Here is a 21,996-nt window from a genome sequence, read left to right on the forward strand (position 1 = left end):
TGAGCAGAAGCCTAGAGAGAGGAGCCACTGTAGAAAGCATTTTTAGACTTTGCAAAGGCATTTGACATTGTCCCTCATACACGTTCAATGGGTAAATTAAGGACTATCGGTTTAGAAAGTATAGTTTGTAATTGGATTGAGAATTGGCTCAAGGACCGTATCCAGAGAGTTGTGGTCAATGATTCCTACACTGAATGGTCCCCGGTTATAAGTGGTGTACCCCAGGGTTCAGTGCTGGGGCCACTATTATTCAATTTATTTATTAATGATAGAGGATGGGATTAATAGCACAATTTCTATTTTTGCAGAAAACACCCAGCTATGTAGTATTGTTCAGTCTATAGATGTTCGTAAATTGCAAGCACTGAGTGTTTGGGCATCCACTATAGATAAATGTAAAGTTATGCATCTGGGTACCAACAATCTGCATGCATCGTATGTCCCAGGGGGAGCTACACTGGGGGATTCACTTGTTGAAAAGGATCTGGGTGTACTTGTAAATGATAAACTAAATAACAGATTGTAATGTCAATCAGTTGCTTCAAAGGCCAGCAAGATATTTTGTGCATTGAAAGAGGCATGGACTCGCAGGACAGGGATATAATATTACTACTTTACAAAGCATTAGTGCAGCCTCATCTAGAATATGCAGTTCATAGAATGGATGCCCTGGAGTTGGAAAGATACAAAAGCAGCGCAACTAAACTAATAAGGAGCATGGAGAATCCAAGATATGAGGAAATATTAATAGAATTAAACCTATTTAGTCTTGAAAAGAGGAAACTAAGAGGGGACATGTTTAACGTATATAAATATATGGATGGCACATACAAAAACCCTTGGTGAAATACTGTTCCATGTAAAAGCCCCAAAAAACAAACAAGGGGGCACTCCCTCAGTCGAGGGAAAAAAAAAAAAAAAAAGTTCAATTTGAAGAGGCGACAGGCGTTCTTTACTGCAAGAACTATGAATCTACGGAATAGCTGTCTGCAGGAGCTGGTCACAGCAGGGATAGTAGCTGGCTTTAAAAAGACTTAGGAGCTGATGGTTTTTCCTTCCAGGAAATTATCTGTCAGGCCCCATGCACACGACCGTAAAAAAACCTCTTTTTGCGGACCGCAAAAACACTGACCCATTCACCTTCATTGAACGCAGGCACCTTTCCGTAGCGCTACGGAAGGGTGTCCGTGTCGTGGAAATGTTCAAACTTATGGACAATGTCCGTTCTTTTGCATTTTGCGGGCCGTGCTCCCATACTTTGTATGGGAGCACGGCCCGAAAATGCGGCTGTCAGTCGGCGTCCAAATGGGCTGTGATTGCAGGCACGGTCGTGTGCATGGAGCCTTAATGTGTAGAAATTTTTCCTATCCCTTGGTTGAACTTGGACGGGTTTTTTTTTTCAACCGTACGAACTGTAACTATATAAAAACAACTCTTTAATTATACCTTAAAAAAAAAAAGCGGCTAGGATTCAAAATTAGTTAATAAAAGCATAGAAAGCTCATCCTGTTTAGGCCATGAAAATAAATAAAACTATTCACATCAAACCTCATGTTGCCAATGTCAACCGATCAGATAAAAAAAATAAAATAAAATAGAATAGAGGTGGAATCTGAGGTTGCCATGCAACTACTCTACTTTTCCTACGCAGCCGTTTAGAGACATTTCCCCAGTATTTCTTATCTTTTTGTTCGGTTACAGGAAAGATTGTTGCAGTTTCCATTTGCGCTTTTCTGCCCCTAAAAAAATTAGAGACAGCGACTAATATATATGCAACTCCTGCACTAATTAAAAATCACCAGCCCATGCACTTTTCCCAAAAAATACAGTAATTCAGATGTATCCATACATAGGTAAAATGAACACTAAAACTACACATGCCCCATTTCTTTGGTAGCACATAGCAGTCATAGGTTTGTATTTGTCACTTTGGCCTCCCAGCAGCCAATCATGGTGAGAACTATTCCTTTTATCCCTCTCAATGGGCAGAGACATGCTTCATAGAATATAGGTCTGCATTTTGTGTGAAACAACCTGATAACGGAACCAAGATGTTTGTCACTTAACTCCTTAACGCCGAAGGACGGATATATCCGTCCTCAGCAGCTGCTAGTTCGCGCAGGAGGACGGATATATCCGTCCTGTGATGGCGCGGGTACTGCCAGTGTACCCACGCGATCAGCGGCAGGAGCACGGCTGTTATACACAGCCTGGCTCCTGCTGCAACTGCCGGAATCGAAGCGCGCTCCGATTCCGGCAGTTTAACCCATTAAATGCCGCTGTCAATAGTGACAGCGGCATCTAATGTGTTTGACAGAGGGAGGGAGCTCCCTCTGTCACCCGATCGGCGCCCCCGCAAACAAATCGCGGGTCGCCGTCGGGTTTCCATGACAGCCGGGGGTCTAACAAAGACCCCCAGGTCTGTCTTCCGCAACTGTCTGTTTGGCGATGCCGGAGGCATGACCTAACAGGTTGCCTGTCAGTTTTACACTGACAGGCAATAATGCTTTGGTATACTAAGTATACCAAAGCATTATATATGCGATCGGCACATCGCATAGTGAAGTCCCCTGGTGGGACTTTAAAAAAAAATGTCAATCAGTTAAATAAAGTTTGTTGAAAAAAAATAAAATAATTACAGTCAAAATCAAATAAAACTACTTTTTTTGCCCAAAAAGTGGTTTTATTCAGTAAAAGTGTCAAAACAAATAACACATACACATATATGGTATCCCCGCGATCATAACAACTTGACCAATAAAATGAACACATTAATGAAACCGCCGGATGTACGGCGTCCAAAAAACCCGCAAAACACAACGGCAAAATTCTCTCTTTTCTCCCATTCCCCCCATAAAAAATAAAATAAAAGTTAATCTATAAGTCCTATGTACCCCAAAATAGTACTAATGAAAACTACGCATTGGCCCGCAAAAATCAAGCCCACATACGGTCACATCGACGGAAAAATAAAAAAATGACGGCTCTTGGAACGCGGCGATGCAAAAACAAGTAATTTTTTTCTAAAAGGGTTTTTATTGTGCAAACATAGGAAAACATATAAAACCTTTACATATTTGGTATCCTCGTAATCGTGCCGACCCGTAGAATAAAGGTAACATGTTATTTATGCTGCATAGTAAAGGGCATAAATTTATAACGTGAAAATTAATGCTGGAATAGCTGCTTATTTTCAATTCTCTCCTAAAATAAAGTTAATAAAAGTTAATCAATATATTGTAAGCATCTAAAAATGGTGCAATTAAAAAATACAACTCGTCGCGCAAAAAACAAGCCCTTATACGGCTATGTCGACGTAATAAAAAAAAAGTTACGACTCTTGGAATGCGACCATGAAAAAACAAAAAATAATCCTTGGTCATTAACGTGCAAAATGGCCCGGTCATTAAGGGGTTAAAGGGAATGTGTTAGCAAAAAATGTTTTTGTTTTTTTTAGTTAAACAATTAGTGTGTGGGTGATTAAAAACATTGTTCTAATTTTTTTATTTTTTTCACGAGTCAGGAAATATTATAAATTGGATTCAATTGGATTCTAATTTATAATATTTCCCATTGCTGGTCACTAGATGGAGCAATTCCCAAAATTGCAGCATTGCATGTGGTAAAGCAAGCACATTGCTTTATGCTGCAAAATTGGGAAAAAAAATCCCTCGCTCTAGTGAGCTCTCAGAATCCCCCCCTCCTTTATCCTGGCTAGTGCCGGGAGAAACGAGGGGATTGAACGGTCTAACCTCCTACACTGTGTGTCGCCATTTTTTGAGCTAACACACAGTGTAGTAGGTTAACATACACTAGTAAAACACACTGAAACACGAACATACATAGAAATCACTTACCTGCTCCAGTCGCCGCCGCTCCCTCCGGACCGTCCGCTCTGTCTGCTGCCGCTGCTCCATGTGCACAAGTCCAAATCCACAAGTCCAAATTTGTGGCGACACTGTTCCTTTAAGGATGCTAAAAGGGTAACTAAACTTTACAAAAATTGACAAGTCAGAAGTTTTGGTCAGTGAGTCCAAGCACTGACTGCTAAAACAAAGCAGCAGAAGCACTTGGGAGAGTGCAGTGCTGTTTAGTTTCTGATGGGCTCTCCTTGGAAAGCCAAGCAAGTGGTGTAGAGGCTCACGGACTTTGAGCCAATACACCACTTGCTGGCCTTTCCAAGAAAAGCCCATCAGAAACGAAGCAGCACAGCCGCTTCGTTTAAGTGATTAGTGGGGGTCTCCGCGCTCAGAACCCCCACAGATCAATACCGGACATGTCAATAGTTTTTTTTTAAGTTTAGTTCTACTTTAGGGAATGTTTATTTTAAGCCTAACAGTGCCACAGGGGGACAGTGCACAGAAGCCACTAGGATCTGTGTTTCATAGTCTACAAAAAAACTGAAGAGATAGGCTGCATGATGCCTAATGTGTATGGGGATAGCCTAACATCTGCCTTCGCTGAAACAATGATCAGACATGGATAGCCAACACAACTGAATCTTAGTCCCGCCAAGAGATATACACCATATGGACAAAAGTATTGGGACATCTCTAATCATTGAATTCAGGTTCTCATTGAGTCCCATCGCCACAGGTGTATAAAAATCCAGCACCTAGCCATGCAGTCGCCTTTGGAACGACCCATTCTTTCACAAATGTTTGTAAAGAGCGCATTGAATTCCAGCGTGATAATGTAATAGGATGCCACTGTTGAAACAAGTCAGTTTGTGAAACTTTTTCCCTCCTAGATATTCCACGACCAACTGTGAGTGGTATTATTGCAAAGTGGAAGAGTTTAGGAATCACAGCAACTCCTGTAACAGCAAGCCATGTAAAAAGCGAGCGAGGTTGCAGAGTACTGCAAGGCATAAATAAGACGCCAACACTCTGCTGACTCAACAACTGCAGAGTTCCAAACCTCCTCTGGATCTATCACCACCTCAAAAAAACTGTGCCCAGGGAGCTCCATGGCATGGGTTTTCATGGTCAAGAAGCTGCATGCAAGCTTGCATCACCAATTGTTGGATGGAGTGGTGTAAAACACCACCACTGGAGCAGTGGAAGTGTGTTCTGTGGAGTGACTAATCACACTTCTGTATCTGGCAGTCTGATGGAGTTTGATTTTGGCAAATGCCTGACTGCATCGTGCCAACTGTAACGTTTGGTGGAGAAGATTATGCTATGGAGGTTTTTTTTCTTCAGGGATTGGCCTAGGCCCTTTAGTCCCAGTGAAGGGAAATCTTAATGCTTTAGCATACCAAGACATTTTGGACTATTGTATGATTCAAACTTTGTAGGAGCAGTTTGAGGAAGGCTCTTTACTGTTCCAGCACGACTGTGCCTCAGTAAACTAAACAAGGTCCATAAAAAGGTATGGTCAAGTGGGTTTGGTGTGGAAAAACTTGACTGGCCCACACAGATTCCTGACCTCAACCCCACTGAACACCTTTGAGATAAACTAGACTGGAGATTGCAAGCCAGGCCCTCTCGTCCAACATCAGTGTCTGACCTTACAAATACTCCACAAAAATTCCTGCTGACACTTCAAAATCTTGTAGAAAGTCTTCCCAGAAGAGCGCAGCTAAAACAGCTTCCAAAGGAAGGGGGCGGGGGATTAACTCCATATTAATGCCTATAGACTTCGAATGGCAAGTCAAAAGCTCCAGTAGGTGTAATGTGTAGGTGTCCCAATACCTTTGTCCATACAGTGTATGTTTCATATTAACAAGAAAGAGCAACCTGACTATTTTAGCAATGAGATTTGAAAAATACATCTTAAAACCAGACGAACAAGATGTAATTCACTATTCTTGGAATATGAACAAGTTTGTGTAGAACGCTACCTTATGGAGTCAATGAAATACACTGGATTCTGTTTTGGATTTTATTAAAAGAGGTGCTTTCGTTCACAGAACGGCTTTACAATTATGGGTAAAAAATAAAAATCAATAAAAATAGTAAATGGAAACTAGTTTCCACTTTACCAAGTTCATAAAAAGAAATAAAAAAAAAAGCAAAAACACTAAAGTCCCACCATAGATGAATACACTGGCACATCTGTGGATAAAACAGAATTGGAAATCAGTTAGGTAAATTTCACTTCTGAATTATAGAAATACTGTGGCTAAAGAAAACCTACTTGTGTACATCAAGTCTTATCAATATGGCAAATCTGCACATACATAAAACTACTAAATGGCAAGACAAATCTCCAAGGGCACGTTTTTGAAAATAAGTCTTAATATAGCAAAATGTTACAAACGATATACAGGGAACTAGTAGGTGTAATAAATAAAAAATAAAAAAAATCTACCCTGGAACAACTTCTCAATTACAGTAAGGTCAAACAAACTGATTCAGGGCAAAACTTTTTTTTTTTTAGAAAGATTTTGAGGAGACAGTCAACCACTGTAGAATAAAATCCAATGTAAATAATTTGCAGGTCTTTGTTTTTAATAGCATACCACAGCTAAAATAGGTTAACACTAGGAATGGAAATCTCACAGCAATACAAAGACAGTCATTCCAAGGTAGACAATCATTCACGCAAAGGTTAGTCAGAAAGTTGCAGAAAAAGATAGTGTCCAACTGTCTGTCCAAGTAACGGTCAGTTTAAATGAAACGTATCTTAATTCAAATCACAGCCAAGAACGTAAGTAAAGCCAAGTAATGGGCAGGTAATAATCTCTAAGAACATTTTTGTACATTAGATCATAAAAAGATATGTACATTTCAAATGTAGTCTTTTGCGTATTGGTGGTCAGTAAGAAGGTGAATAAGACTAGTACAGCAAGGGCAAATTAAAGAAACAGATGCGATACAGTCAAGTAAGGTAAAGGGACAGTCACTGAGCTGATGTGATATCGTTAGTATCAGGGTCAAGAAGAATCACGTCCTCTTTACTTTTTGGGCTGCTTTGACTCTCTGGTTCCGGAACCTTCCAGTCCATCTTGCGTCCCTTTTCATAAAGGCACTTGAGAACTTTGCGGAAATTATCTGGCTCTTTTCCATTGCGACTAAGCTCTAAGTATTTGCGATAGAGTTGTAGAGCAGTCCGGGCATCTTCTATGCTATCATGCGTCTCACCTTGTATCTTAAGATCTATAAAATAGCAAAGCAATATTTTATTTAAGAAAAACTTGCAATATGCATGGTCATCTTTTTTTGTTCGGGTGCTACATGGTAAACATGCAATGAAAAGCAGTAAAATAGGTGAAAGCACAGTATCAATCAGTTAGGGCCTGTTCACGTCACTGTTCATTTTCGTTCCGGGGTTCCGTCGGAGGTTTCCGTCGGGTGAACCTCGCAACGGAAAGTGAAACTGACAGCACAGCTTCCGTTTGTCACCATATAGTTGCATAGTTAGTACGGCTGAAAAAAGACACATGTCCATCAAGTTCAACCAAGGGAATAGCGGAGTCGACTACGCTATTGATTCCATCGGAAAACCGGAAACCAGCCGAAATGGTGACGAACGGAGAGCATTAGCGAGGTTTCCGTCACTATTGAGATCAATGGTGACTGAAACGGAAGCTGTGCTGTCAGTTTCACTTTCCGTTGCGGGGTTCACCCGACGGAACCCTCCGACGGAACCCCGGAACGGAAATTAACGGCGATGTGAACAGGCCCTTAGCCATATCTCAGTAACTATTCTTAGGAGGGGAGGGGGAATGCAGTTCCACCGATACTATGCTTCTAACTTGGTTTGGAGTGGGATAAGTGCCTGTCAAAGTGCTTCCATTCTTTCAAAGTTTGTGTGACTGGCTCAGGAGGAGCAACAGGTGGCAGTCTATGAGCCAGGCAGGACAGAGGGAATCTGATTCACTGCATTGAAACTTTGTGTTGCACCTAGTGAAAGCAAACAACGTGGCGCATGAGCCGGTAGACTCGCTACTGAAATCAGACAGAAGTAGGTGATAACTTCGCCTAGTGAGAGGGTAATATGGTTCCCTGATGCATACAGTAACTGCTACAATGTACAATTAGGCTCCATAAAATATGGAGGAGTGTAGAGAGAAAGAAACTAGCCCCATGCTGGACCTACCAGGATGCTCTTCGTCAAGGTGCTGTGTCTGTAGGGCAGGAACCATGTGGATGTGAAGGCAGTCAGAAAATAGAATGTGCCTCTGGCAGAGCCAAAGAAGGAGGAAATCACACCCCTTATGTGGCCTAAGGAGAGACTGCCCTCCAAATACTGACAGGCTGCCAATGAGGAAAGCCCCCAAAAAAATTAAAAAAAAAAAAAAAAAGGGGTGGGGGGGGGGGACCATCCCTACTTTAGAATGGTGCGGCCAGGTAGGTCTTAATGAAGTCAGGGGCCTCCAGTAGGAGCTGTGGCTGACAACAAATGCACGACTTGACCAGGATAAGCTGGCTCAGGCAAAAAGGGGCAGTAGAAAGCTGCTCAAATGAGTAGAAATTGACACGGAGCCATCTTTAGAGAGAAGTGTGGCAGATACAGGGAAGTGGCTCTTACAGACAAAAACGGATTAGCTTAGTGTCTGCAGGATGCATATAGTTTGTGTAAAGCTTATGTTAAAGGAGCTAGCACTTTTGGCTTAATGTCGACCTCCTAGAGGAAGCAGTTTATCACGGGTAAAGAAAAAAAAATATCTTTGCGTGTAGAAAATGTAATTTCAATCTCTAGATACAAGGGATTGTCCCAGGACGATCACATTGCTGGAGGCCCCACCGGTCACAAGAACGTGGGTACCGAACCCCTTGTTCCTACTCACTGCTCGACCACAGTGAGGACTTTGGATGGAGCAGCAGTCGAACATGCATGAGGCCGCTCCATTTAAAGTCTTTGAGAACGATGGAAAGAGCAGAGTACAGTGGTCAGCTGTTCGCATGTCCCATAGACATTAAATGGAGCGGCAGGGTCCCAGCAATCAGAAAATTATCCACAACCTGTGGACAACCCCTTTAACCCCTTCCCGACGTTTGACATATCCATACGCCAAAGTCAGGTAGGGGGGGAGTATGGAACGGGCTCACGGAGTGAACCCGCTCCACATGATGCCGGCTGTATGTTACAACAGACACTTCAGAGTAACGAGCGCGATCCCGCTCGTTTAAATCATTAAATGTGGCGGTCAATAGCGACCGCAGCATTTAAATCGTTAGAAAGAGGGGGGGGGCGACCCCCTCCAACAGCTCATCGCACCTCCGCAACGTAATCGAGGGGTGGGGGGGGCGATGGTTGCTATGGCTGCCTGGGGGCCTAATGAAGGACCCCAGGTCTGCCATCTTTGTGCTCCTATTAAGGGCTTAATAGAAGCCTCTCAGAATCACAATATACTGCAATACATTAGTATTGCAGTATATTGTGCAAGCGATCAAACGATTGCTGGTTGAAGTCCCCTAGGGGACTAATGAAAAAAAAAAAGTCAAAATTAGTAAGTGTTTTTTTTACGTCAAAAAAACAAACGTTAAAAAAACCCCGCCTTTTACGATTTTCCCCCTAGAGCATAGTAAAAAAAAAAAAAAGCATAATTGGTATCGCCGCGTCCGTAAAAGTCTGTACTATTACAATATAACATTTAATCCAAACGGTAAACGCAGTAAAAAAAAAAAAAATTGTAAACGCCAGAATCCATTTTGGTTACCTTATCTCCCCCAAAAAATGAAATAAAAAGTGATCAAAACGTTGCATGTACCCCAAAAGGGTATCTTTAAAGACTACAGCTTATCCCGCAAAAAATAAGCCCTCATACCACTTAAAATAGACGGAAAAACAAAAACAAAAAACAAAACTTATGGCTCTCTGAATTTGGCGACAATAAATTTTTTACACTTAGGTTTCTACTTGTAAAGGTAGTCAAATATAGAAAAACTATATATTTGGCATCACCAAAATCGTATTGACCCACAGAATAAAATTAACATGTCATTTTAATTGCAAAGTGAATTCTGTAAAAACGAAGCATAAAACACAAACTGAGGAAGCTTTTTTTTTTTTCGTTTTCTACCCTAGTATCCTATTTTCTTTCCTAGTACATTACATGGCACAATAAATGGTGCTACGAAAAACTACAACTTGTCCCGCAAAAAATCAAGCCCTCATAGGACTATCAATGAAAAAAAGTTTTTGGCTTTTGGAAGGTGGGGAGGAAAAAACTAAAATGATAATCTGAAAAAGGGCTGCGGCGGGAAGGGGTTAAATAGTACCTCGAACTGGACAGACATAGAAAATCCAAATATCTGTTGGTTTATGGATTCTTTTATCTATTGTTACTTATGTATATTCAATAAAGTATTTCTATTTTTGCATACTCCTTTGTATTTTGAGCATCTTCTTTTAGGGTATATATATAGAAAACCTATTGTGCACAAGCCTGTACATAGTTTTTTTCTAAATTACTTCTACTAGCAATTTGGCTTTTAAATACAGCACAGATTGTCTGTAGTCCATGCTGCCAAATGGTCATAACACTGCGTTAGGAGACAGAGCATCCTGCTCGGTCTCCATGGCTTCCAACAACCATAACGACCGCCAGCACTGTAGAATATAATGGAGTGGCCACTTTTGAACCCAGAATTGAACTTTAGAAATGGCAGCACATTACATACTTTACAATCCAAAGAAAATATTTACTTGATTAACTTCTTAAACCAGAAGGAATGGACACGCTCATATCCATCACAAATCAATCCCCAGTCTGGGACAGTGGGTGAAGATAGATTTTAAATACGAATTGGTTAATAAAAAGGAACAATTCGCATAAGAAAAAAAAAAAACTCAATGTTATTGCTTCCATTATGGACCTTGATGACTTTGCCAGATCAGTCCTATGATGGAAACCACTGGCACCTAATGGACCTCAAAGACTTACAATGAGGCCCGTCTGGGCCATTTCTTTTGTCAAATCTGCCAGAATTTGCAGAATTCCAAACATTTGAACATAAAAAAAAACTGGGCGCTCACCAAGAAAATACCATGCCAAGTATCGTAGAGAGATCATTCTTTTACGAGGTATGTGAAACAAGTAGACTGTATCAATCACTTGATCCTTTGGAACCTACATCCAATAAATAAGAGATCTGTTCAACATCTGAACTATGATTTAAAGGAACACTAAACATACAAATTGCGCAAGAAAAACAAACCAATATCCCAGAGCAATTACTCCTTTCATCTACTTTGATTATTTGGTCTCAACTTGCAACTAATGCCTCTGATGAGTCCTACCCCTTAGCTGTTCACCAGTCGTAGGTGACAGATCGGGAGAAAATTAAGCCCTTAGTTCTCTGCAGGATTTGCAGTTATATAGTTAGTGCAGTTGAAAAAAAAAAAACAGACATGTCTATCAACCAAGGGATGGGAGGAACTATAGAACTTTGTTTTACCCCGATTGTCTTGATTTTTTCCCCAAGACTGTTTCAGGAACATGCAGAAGATCCTGCAGACTTACAACTGTGTGAGCAAGATTATCTCCTGTTGACTTGTATGTTTAGCGTTCCTTTGAGATACAATCCCAAATTAATGTTCAAATCGTACCATTAAGTTTATGACCCGAAAATCTTTTTGAAGGCCATGACCAACAAACTTCACCCCTACGTCGATGAGAAACCTTAGTTTTAGGTATGTGGACTTCAATGTAGTCAGATGCTTGGAGGAGATCTTAGCATCCAAGTCACCAGGCTTTATTCCAGAGTACTGTGTAAGGTAATCTACCACCTAGAACCGAAAAAAAAAAAACCTCAGTTCTCTAATGGAAAGCCAGACCATTTTAAAAGCTTTATCATATATGTTTCATGTACAAGGTGCAGAATAACTCACCTGTTCCTGAGTGGAAATGTAATCATCAATGAAAGGGATACCTTCATTAGATCCTTGCCCTCTTACACAGGTAATGCGAGCAACAGACATCTGACTAGGTTTTATTGTGGACTTTGTGCCATCACTTCGAAGTTCAGCTTCTTCCTGTTAATGCATTAGACAATGTGGCATATCATTATTTATCCCACACTTTAAAGTTGCATTTTCAGGCAAAAGTATAGGAAATAAAAACCATGCATAGATACATTACAGAAAAGGTACAATTCATGGTGCATCTGTAACAGAATTCATGGTTTGAATAGTAATTTATTAGGTTAGCAAGATTGTAAGGCAATCCCACAAACTGTCTAATAGCGGAGCCCAAATGCTGTCCCACATTTACCCGATTCACAGTATATCAGACCCTGGAATTTGTTTTTAAATTGGAGCTCAGGACACATTTACATTATGTGGAGATACCCAAAACACTTCAGATATTGAGCGGAGGTTCTAGACTTTATAATTTCAATCCATCATACTTCCTTACCACAAAACACATTTGTATGCATTCTTGGGTACATCAGCGATATCCCATTGACCGAGGGTCCTATATTAGCTGCTAGCCGTATGCTATACATGGCTAGGAAACAAATTGCGCAACATTGTTAGATTAATCTCCACCATGTATTTCAGAGCTTATTTCTAAAATCAATTGGTTGCTCACCCCTGAGAAATTAATTTATACCAAAAGGGGCACCACTCAAATCTATTCAAGGTGGCTGACTTGACACATGAAAGGAAGCCAGTCCCACTCTCCAGCAGTAGAACATAGTCAAGTGCCTAGGGAGGTTCTAGTTTCATTGTTATAACCTTGAGATTCTACAATGGTGTACCAACGTTTGCTGGGTCATTTATCAATGCACATAATGTCTACGATACATAGTGTGGGGCGAGACAATGCTATCTTCACTTCTATGTTTCTAGTAGTTACGGTTTACTAGTGAGGTCATGGCTTTATACTGCTATAATTAGGTATACTACTTTGGAGTTACACAAACATGAAGATGTACAGCAATGTACTAATACATCTTATGGTTGTTTTGGGTTTTCTTATTTGTATCGTAATCCAATTTGAAAAATGTTTTCATTAAAAACCACTTTATTAAAAAAATATTGTATAGCCATATAAAAAAAACAACCAAAAACACCCTAGCAACAAATTCTGGAATTGTGTATAGATCGGTGTTACATTTTCTATGCATTTATTATGGGAGAGTTGGAAATTTTGCCATCATTATAAGAGGTCTTGCAACTTTCCTCGCCATAGGGAGTAATTGAATTGGTTATGACCGCAATTGTACCACAATTAATGTTCAACTTCATGTCACCGTTTAGTCTCATACTAATAGACATCTGTACAAAGATGACCCGCCCTAGGACATATAGAAAGGGGCTGTCCAAGTAATATAAAACATTTTGAGGTGTGCAAACAGGACATTGGCCAGCTATGCCATTGTTACAATGAATCGTGGCGATTAGTCTACAGTCTCTCCTTAACCCCTCTTTAATGGAACTGGGCTAAAAACAAATAAATTAAAAAAAGGCCATTTCAACACATGCCACTCACATCTAGGGTTTTCCCAGATTTCAACCAGGTCTCATCTCCCCTCTTAGTGTTTGCAGGAAAGGTTATGGCCATCACCTAGTGCATCACCTGATATCCCAAACTCAGATCTTTCGTTCTCTCAACTAAAACTTTGGACCGCCACCTTTGTACGCAGTGCGGACTTGTACATACTATGAATCACTTTGTACCACTAAATCTCACTTCCGGTTGAAATCACATCATATACAACATGCATATGTCAAACACTGGCATCTAGGACTGGGAAGATATGTAGACGACTGTATCCAAATACTCAATTAGCATTTACTCCTTCATGAGGTGGTTGAGCTGTACATAGTGTGCTATCCGTGCAGGTACGAATTACCCATCTTGTTGCTTCAGGGGCTGTAATGACCCCAGTAACCTGCTTCACATTTTGTGGTCATACCCCAGAATAGTTAAATTATAGCATTATATACAGTTTAAGCCCTGGACACACCAGGACGAACTGTACAGCCTGATGCAGGGGTTGAAGAATGGAGCAGGCTTACGGACTAAGCCCACTCCATACGCTCCGGTTGTCAGCCGTATATTACAACCGACATCTCGCACGAACAGCAAAGGAACAGAGAGAAATCGCCAATTAACCACTTAGATGCTGTGGTCAATAGCAACTGCGGCATATAAGCAGTTAGAAAGAGGGGTGACTGCCACCTCCAAAAGCACATCGCCCCCTGCGATGTGATAGTGGGGAGCAGATTGGGGTCATAGCAGCCTGAGGGCCTAATGAATGCCCCAGGGCTGCCTTATTAAGTCTGGTTTGCCTTAACAGTGAGTGGACAGAAAATTACAAAGAAGGGAGACCCCCTAGTGGCAGAGCTTTCAAACAGGTTTGAGAGGAAACTGGAAAACATTTTAATCAGTGATTGGCAGATTTGTTCAGGATCAAATATACTATGATTTCAGACTAAGTTGTTCAAAAAGTTAGTGGCCATTTAAGCATTTGAAACTTATAACCAAGTCAATGTACAGGATGCTTTACGATATCTCGATGTGTAGATGTAGCAAAGTTTGACTCCACTTGCTGCAGCACAAAACAAAAGCCATTAAGTTAAGTTAACATTTGACACTATTTAATGCAATAAAAGTCAAGATAAAGATACAGTGAAGGAAATAAGTATTTGATCCCTTGCTGATTTTGTACTTTTGCCCACTGTCAAAGACATAAACAGTCTAGAATTTTTAGGCTAGGTTAATTTTACCAGTGAGAGATAGATTATATATATATATAAAAAAAAACAAAAAAAAACAAAAAACTGAAAATCACATTGTTAAAATTATATATATTTATTTGCATTGTGCACAGAGAAATAAGTATTTGATCCCTGTGGCAAAGACTTAATACTTGATAGCAAAACCCTTGTTGGCAAGCAAAGCAGTCAGACGTTTTTTGTAGTTGATGAGGTTTGCACACATGTTAGATGGAATTTTGGCCCACTCCTCTTTGCAGATCATTTGTAAATCATTAAGATTTCGAGGCTGTCGCTTGGCAACTCGGATCTTCAGCTCCCTCCATAAGTTTGATGGGATTAAGGTCTGGAGACTGGCTAGGCCACTCCATGACCTTAACGTGCTTCTTTTTGAGCCACTCCTTTGTTGCCTTGGCTGTATGTTTCGGGTCATTGTCGTGCTGGAAGACCCAGCCACGAGCCATTTTTAATGTCCTGGTGGAGGGAAGGAGGTTGTCACTCAGGATTTGACGGTACATGGCTCCATCCATTCTCCCATTGATGCGGTGAAGTAGTCCTGCGCCCTTAGCAGAGAAACACCCCCAAAACATAATGTTTCCACCTCCATGCTTGACAGTGGGGACGGTGTTCTTTGGGTCATAGGCAGCATTTCTCTTCCTCCAAACACGGCGAGTTGAGTTAATTCCAAAGAGCTCAATTTAGTCTCATCTGACCACAGTACCTTCTCCCAATCACTCTCAGAATCATCCAGATGTTCATTTGCAAACTTCAGACGGGCCTGTACATGTGCCTTCTTGAGCAGGGGGACCTTGCGGGCACTGCAGGATTTTAATCCATTACGGCGTAATGTGTTACCAATGGCTTCCTTGGTGACTGTGGTCCCAGCTGCCTTGAGATCATTAACAAGTTCCCCCCGTGTAGTTTTCGGCTGAGCTCTCACCTTCCTCGGGATCAAGGATACCCCACGAGGTGAGATTTTGCATGGAGCCCCAGATCGATGTCGATTGACAGTCATTTTGTATGTCTTCCATTTTCTTACTATTGCACCAACAGTTGTCTCCTGCTCACCCAGCGTCTTACTTATGGTTTTGTAGACCATTCCAGCCTTGTTGCAGGTCTATGATCTTGTCCCTGACATCCTTAGAAAGCTCTTTGGTCTTGCCCATGTTGTAGAGGTTAGAGTCAGACTGAGTAATTGAGTTTGTGGACAGGAGTCTTATATACAGGTGACCATGTAAGACAGCTGTCTTTAATGCAGGCACCAAATTGATTTGGAGCGTGTAACTGGTCTGGAGGAGGCTGAACTCTTAATGGTTGGTAGGGGATCAAATACTTATTTCTCTGTGCACAATGCAAATAAATATATAGAATTTTGACTATGCGATTTTCTTTTTTATATAATCTCTCTCTCACTGGTAAAATTAACCTAGTCTAAAAATTCTAGACTGCTCCTGTCTGACAGTGGGCAAACTTACAAAATCAGGAAGGGATCAAATACTTAATTCCTTCACTATACATCTGAAGGTCTGTTTTATTTACTTGCATCAATTGTAATGTCATCTGATGAATTTTACTGTACACTTTGTATTATGATTGTTTCGTTATGCATTTGAATGGATTGAAAAAACTATTTCCAAAATTAATAAAAATATGATGGAATAGAAATGTGGCGATGATTGTGTCTCTTCAACATGCTAGAGAAAGATTGTAAATTCCCTCCAGCTCTATATCTCCTAGTTTAACAGAAGACCAGGTGGCTCTTCTAATAGTCAAACATGGATCTAAAACGCAGTGACCACAAAGCAATAACCTTCTATAATAACTTTACCTGGTTTAAAGTAACAAACTCTGCATCAAGCCCCACCAGTTCTGATGTTTGCGGCATCTCATTCAGCAATAATGGAATGAAGGTGGCATGACACTTCCTTTGTTTCCTCGCTAGAGAAGCTTCTGCCAGCAATACACTTGCTTCAATTGGGTTCTTAACTGTAGAAAAAAATAAATTTTAAGCTTACATTGGTAAAGTAGTAAAAGAATAGTGAAATCAATACAAGAATAAAATCTTACTTGTTAAGTTGAATTTTGAGTTTAGATTTCTCTTGGTATAGAATAATATTGCAGGGACTTTCCAGTTCATGTCAAACTGTACAGCCTCACACTAAGATAAGAAATAGTCAAGATACACGTATTAAGAAGCTAAACCTCTTAATAAAACCGCTGCGTTTATGAAATTTCATGTTCAGCTTACCTTATCCACAGGTTCAATGAGGAAATCATTGAACAGATACCACTGTTTGTGTGTTACTCCCTAAGTAAAAATAAACAATTACAAAAGGTAGCTATTTAACGGACTCCACCTCATGAACATGTACATTTGCACAGTCGCCGTGGTTCAGCATTACGGAGCCGTAGGCACTCTGTGTACCCTCTGTATGGAATCGTATTCTCCCATAAAAGCAATTTATCTAGAGAATACCTTTGTAATACGGCATGCAGGGTTTCATGCCACGATACTTCTGTATGCCTGTATAAAATCTGAGGCACAGTATGGGCCCAGAGATTTATATTGGTTCTGTATTACAGCTCCATAATACAGCTGTGTAAATGAGGACTAGACCACAACTAAGCTTGTAGGTTTGCCTATTTATACATACCTCTTTTCTTTGGTGATAGGTCTCGCCCACTTTTATGTGTGCTACCAGGCTACCACCTGTTCGGGGGTCCAGGATGTGAACCACAGTCGCTATAAGGTCATACACATTTGTCGCTTCATCGGAGTTATCTTCGGACTGGCTTGGCTAAGACAAAACTTAAGGTAAATTAATTTTTTCTAATATATAAAGAGTTTCATTACAGATTTGACTTTAAGCCATTTAGGTATGGTATGGATTGTCAATGATCTTTATATACACGTTACAGATACCAGAGAGAGGGGCGGAAAAAAAGCACACCCCTTGATTACGTTTCCTTACCTCCTCATTCTCTGAACAATTGAGAACCTCCAACGCTTTGTTTTTGGACAATTTCATCTTTAAGGAATAAGGGACCCACACGTTACGAAGTTCTTCCACTGAAGGCAATAGAGGCGGCGGGGCACTCTCAGAATTGCTAAGGTCATTCCTGCTAGTTAAAACAAAGTGCGTGCATTCATCCTAGAGCATTTCAACATTGAAGTGTACCTCCAGTTAGAATTTAAAATAAAAGTATTTTTTTTTTTTTTACATTAACATACAGTATACACATATCAAAAGTAAAACAAAGCTCAACGTCCCACATGGAACAAGTTAGATTAAGCCAGTTCACATACCACGGTCCAATATTTCCCCAGTATGCGTGGCTCATACAATCTACTAAATGTGCCGATATATTATGCTAGTGAAACGTTCAGACTAACAGTAGTCAATTAGCTATGTGAATTGATCATTTTTAATATAGCCTTTGACACAGAGTAGCTCATATTCCATATTGGTTGTAATAACTTAAATGACTTGTGTTACCACCTCTATTCTGCAAATTACACTTTTTTGCTCATGTAATACATGGAACATTGAAGATATAATTATGCTTGTTAGGGCTCCATGGCATCGCCCACTGTACACTTGGAGATTAATATTGGTTAGGTGTCAATTTAAGGTTGGGGTGACAGTCGCATGGAATTTGCCGTAAAATTGCAGAATTTAGCGCAAGTTATTTTATGTTCCAATAGGTGTTATTGAAGTCACACGTGAAAATCCATTGAAATAATATTCAAAAATAGCGCAAGCTCTTTTAATCTTTCAATTAAACACAAGTTTGACTATGCATATGACAAAATTAAAGGATTATCTGGCCTCCAATGTTTGCAGAGAAGCAGCCCCTGTGTGGCTGACTTAACAGTAGTGGGTTGCTTCAAGTTAACAGGACATAGTTTTATGCCCCTTTGAATTGTGGTCTTACCATTCTTCTTTGCTGCTTTCATTGGGATTTGGGTATTTCAGCTCTACTTTTCGCAGGGCCTTTTTAAAAGCATACTGCAATATAAGAAAAAAAAAAAGTTAGATACAAAATATATTTAAAAAAATGCAACCTGTATTTAAAGTCAAATGCAAAAACAGTACCAGGATACCTCATGTGAACAAGTCAACCCATTCGAGCTGCTGCATTAGGGGAGAGTTTTATATCTGAAGGGATGCCAAGTAGGAAAATTCCCAGTAACCCCTTAATGACCGGGCCATTTTGCACGTTAATCACCAAGGATTATTTTTGGTTTTTTCACGGTCGCATTCCAAGAGTCGTAACTTTTTTTTTATTCCGTCGACATAGCCGTATAAGGGCTTGTTTTTTCCGGGACGAGTTGTATTTTGTAATTGTACCATTTTTAGATGCTTCTAAAATAAAGTTAATAAAAGTTAATCAATATGTTATGAGAGAATTGAAAATAAGCATCTATTCCAGCATTGATTTTCACGTTATAAATTTACGCCGTTTACTATGCAGCGTAAATAACATGTTAACTTTATTATATGGGTCGGCACGATTACGGGGATACCAAATATGTAAAGGTTTTATATGTTTTTCCTACGTTTTCACAATAAAAACCCTTTTAGAAAAAAATTACTTGTTTTTGCATTGCCGCGTTCCAAGAGCCGTAACGTTTTTATTTTTCCGTCGATGTGGTCGTATGTGGGCTTGATTTTTGCGGGACAATGTGTAGTTTTCATTAGTACAATTTTGGGGTACATAGGACTTCTAGATTAACTTTTATTTTATTTTTTATGGGGGGAATGGCAGAAAAGAGAGAATTTTGCCGTTGTTTTTTGCGTTTTCTTTGGACGCCGTTCATCCGGCGGTTTAATTAATGTGTTCATTTTATTGGTAAAGTTGTTACGATCGTGGGGATACCATATATGTGTATGTGTGATTTGTTTAGACCGTTTTACTAAATAAAACCACTTTTTGGGCCAAAAAAGTAGTTTTATTTGACTGTGACTGTAATTTTTTTTTTCACAAACTTTATTTAACTGATTGTAATTTTTTTTTTAAGTCCCATCAGGACACTTCACTATGCAATCTGTTGATCGCATATATAATGCTTTGGTATACTTAGTATACCAAAGCATTATTGCCTGTCAGTGTAAAACTGACAGGCAATCTGTTAGGTCATGCCTCCGGCATCGCCTAACAGGCAGATGCTGAAGACAGACCTGGGGGTCTTTGTTAGACCCCCGGCTGTCAAGGAAACCCGACGGTGACCCGCGATTTGTTTGCGGGGGCGCCGATCGGGTGACAGAGGGAGCTCCCTCCCTCTGTCAAACACATTAGATGCCGCTGTCACTATTGACAGCGGCATTTAATGGGTTAAACTGCCGGAATCGGCGCGCGCTTCGATTCCGGCAGTTGCAGCAGGAGCCAGGCTGTGTATAACAGCCGTGCTCCTGCCGCTGATCGTGTGGGTACAGTGGCAGTACCCGCGCGATCACAGGACGGATATATCCGTCCTCCTGCGCGAACTAGCAGCTGCTGAGGACGGATATATCCGTCCTTCGGCGTTAAGGAGTTAAGGACATTTATGGCACATCCACAATATTGTGCAAACGTTTGTCTTTTCTAAGCCATATTGTTACTTCTGTATATGTGGTGTGTTGCGTTTTAGTGTGTGTGTGTGTGTTGCGTTTTAGTGTGTGTGTGTGTGTGTTGCGTTTTAGTGTGTGTGTGTGTGTGTTGCGTTTTAGTGTGTGTGTGTGTGTGTTGCGTTTTAGTGTGTGTGTGTTGCGTTTTAGTGTGTGTGTGTGTGTTGCGTTTTAGTGTGTGTGTGTGTGTTGCGTTTTAGTGTGTGTGTGTGTGTGTTGCGTTTTAGTGTGTGTGTGTGTGTTGCGTTTTAGTGTGTGTGTGTGTGTTGCGTTTTAGTGTGTGTGTGTGTGTTGCGTTTTAGTGTGTGTGTGTGTTGCGTTTTAGTGTGTGTGTTGCGTTTTAGTGTGTGTGTGTGTTGCGTTTTAGTGTGTGTGTGTGTGTGTGTTGCGTTTTAGTGTGTGTGTGTGTGTGTGTTGCGTTTTAGTGTGTGTGTGTGTTGCGTTTTAGTGTGTGTGTGTGTGTGTGTGTGTGTGTGTTGCGTTTTAGTGTGTGTGTGTGTGTGTGTGTGTGTGTTGCGTTTTAGTGTGTGTGTGTGTGTGTGTGTGTGTGTGTTGCGTTTTAGTGTGTGTGTGTGTGTGTGTGTGTGTTGCGTTTTAGTGTGTGTGTGTGTGTGTGTGTGTGTGTGTGTGTGTGTGTGTGTGTGTGTGTGTGTTTTAGTGTGTGTGTTTTAGTGTGCGTGTGCGTGTGTCCATGCAGCCAATGTGGTTTTTATCATATAGGATTACGAAAATAAAAGTGAAGAAAATCTGGATTTGGGGAGTGCCATGTCTTTTCCTTCTTGCTTATGAATACTCATCCAAAGTTGTCAGATAGTAAAAGTGGTCGTATTGTGTACTCAACTGTACCTCAGCCTGCGTCTTCCAAAACTCAGCTTCCTTTGTGCTGTTAACTTCACAGTTTATGACAAGTACATCAGGAAGACAACGAATGTTACGAGTCTGAACCTATGGGCAAGAAAACATTGAAAGAGCAACACTAATAAGATGAGCCTTACATTTAGCGCCAAAAACTGGATCAGACATGTCAAAGCAGGAAAACCTCCCATGATGGATTCTGATGTTTTTTTGTAGTATTAATCTAACTGCAGTACCCAATAGTAAGTGTTAGGGAAATACACATTCTGTGAGTAATGTTTTGGTCACACAGTCGAGTTTTTAAAGTATTTTTCTCTTGTTTTATTTTTCTGCCAAAACCAGGAATAGATCCTAAACTGAAGGAAAATATTAAATCTCAGGTTCAACTTCGGGGAAAAAACAAATAAAAAAATGGACCGCATGAATGATGCAGTTCATACAAATGTAGTTATTATTGCACGAGGAACACGCTGCAACAAGACAGAAAAATAGGGGTGGAAGAAAGATCCCACAAGAAGTGCATCAGACATCAGCATACAAGTACTTGTGACTATTTCGATATTGCAGTGATCACTGCTGCACATGCTAAACGCACTTACTGTAGGTTGGTATTTCTCACAATTTTCACACCAGGCCTGAGTGTTCTGCTCCAGGCAAATGCTTCTCCTTAGAACCTCTACAAATTCAAAATCTGGGGGAGGGGTTTTATCTAGCAAGAAAGAAAAATAAATGAGAGATATATATCTCATTCAGAAAGTCTTCAGACCCTTTCACTTTAATCACATTGTTATGTTGAGGCCTTGTGCCAAAATAAAAAAGCAAGTTTTTTTTATTCTGCACAAAGAGGCTCTGTCACCAGATTTTGCAACCCCTATCTGCTATTGCAGCAGATCGGCGCTGCAATGTAGATAAC

At 40.4% G+C, this 21,996-nt stretch overlaps 1 protein-coding gene across 2 annotated transcripts in view; it reads right to left on the reverse strand.

Moving 5' to 3' along the window:
- Nucleotides 1-5,872: 5,872 nt before the first annotated feature.
- Nucleotides 5,873-21,996, reverse strand: part of PAN2 (poly(A) specific ribonuclease subunit PAN2) — a 45,954-nt gene continuing 29,830 nt past the window's right edge. The window contains exons 14-26 of one of the 2 annotated variants that reach the window (XM_075852113.1): nucleotides 21,683-21,792; nucleotides 21,075-21,173; nucleotides 18,556-18,629; nucleotides 17,592-17,739; nucleotides 17,274-17,417; nucleotides 16,868-16,927; nucleotides 16,687-16,777; nucleotides 16,448-16,605; nucleotides 11,785-11,928; nucleotides 11,503-11,682; nucleotides 10,930-11,023; nucleotides 6,906-7,103; nucleotides 5,873-6,059 (exon numbers count right to left, since the gene is read on the reverse strand). In XM_075852113.1, the coding sequence (XP_075708228.1) occupies nucleotides 6,025-6,059; nucleotides 6,906-7,103; nucleotides 10,930-11,023; nucleotides 11,503-11,682; nucleotides 11,785-11,928; nucleotides 16,448-16,605; nucleotides 16,687-16,777; nucleotides 16,868-16,927; nucleotides 17,274-17,417; nucleotides 17,592-17,739; nucleotides 18,556-18,629; nucleotides 21,075-21,173; nucleotides 21,683-21,792 (1,535 nt within the window). In that variant the 3' untranslated portion in view covers nucleotides 5,873-6,024. The other variant, XM_075852114.1, reaches the window with a different exon arrangement.

This window comes from Rhinoderma darwinii, chromosome 2 (assembly GCF_050947455.1).
Source record: "Rhinoderma darwinii isolate aRhiDar2 chromosome 2, aRhiDar2.hap1, whole genome shotgun sequence".
Taxonomy (NCBI): domain Eukaryota; kingdom Metazoa; phylum Chordata; class Amphibia; order Anura; family Rhinodermatidae; genus Rhinoderma; species Rhinoderma darwinii.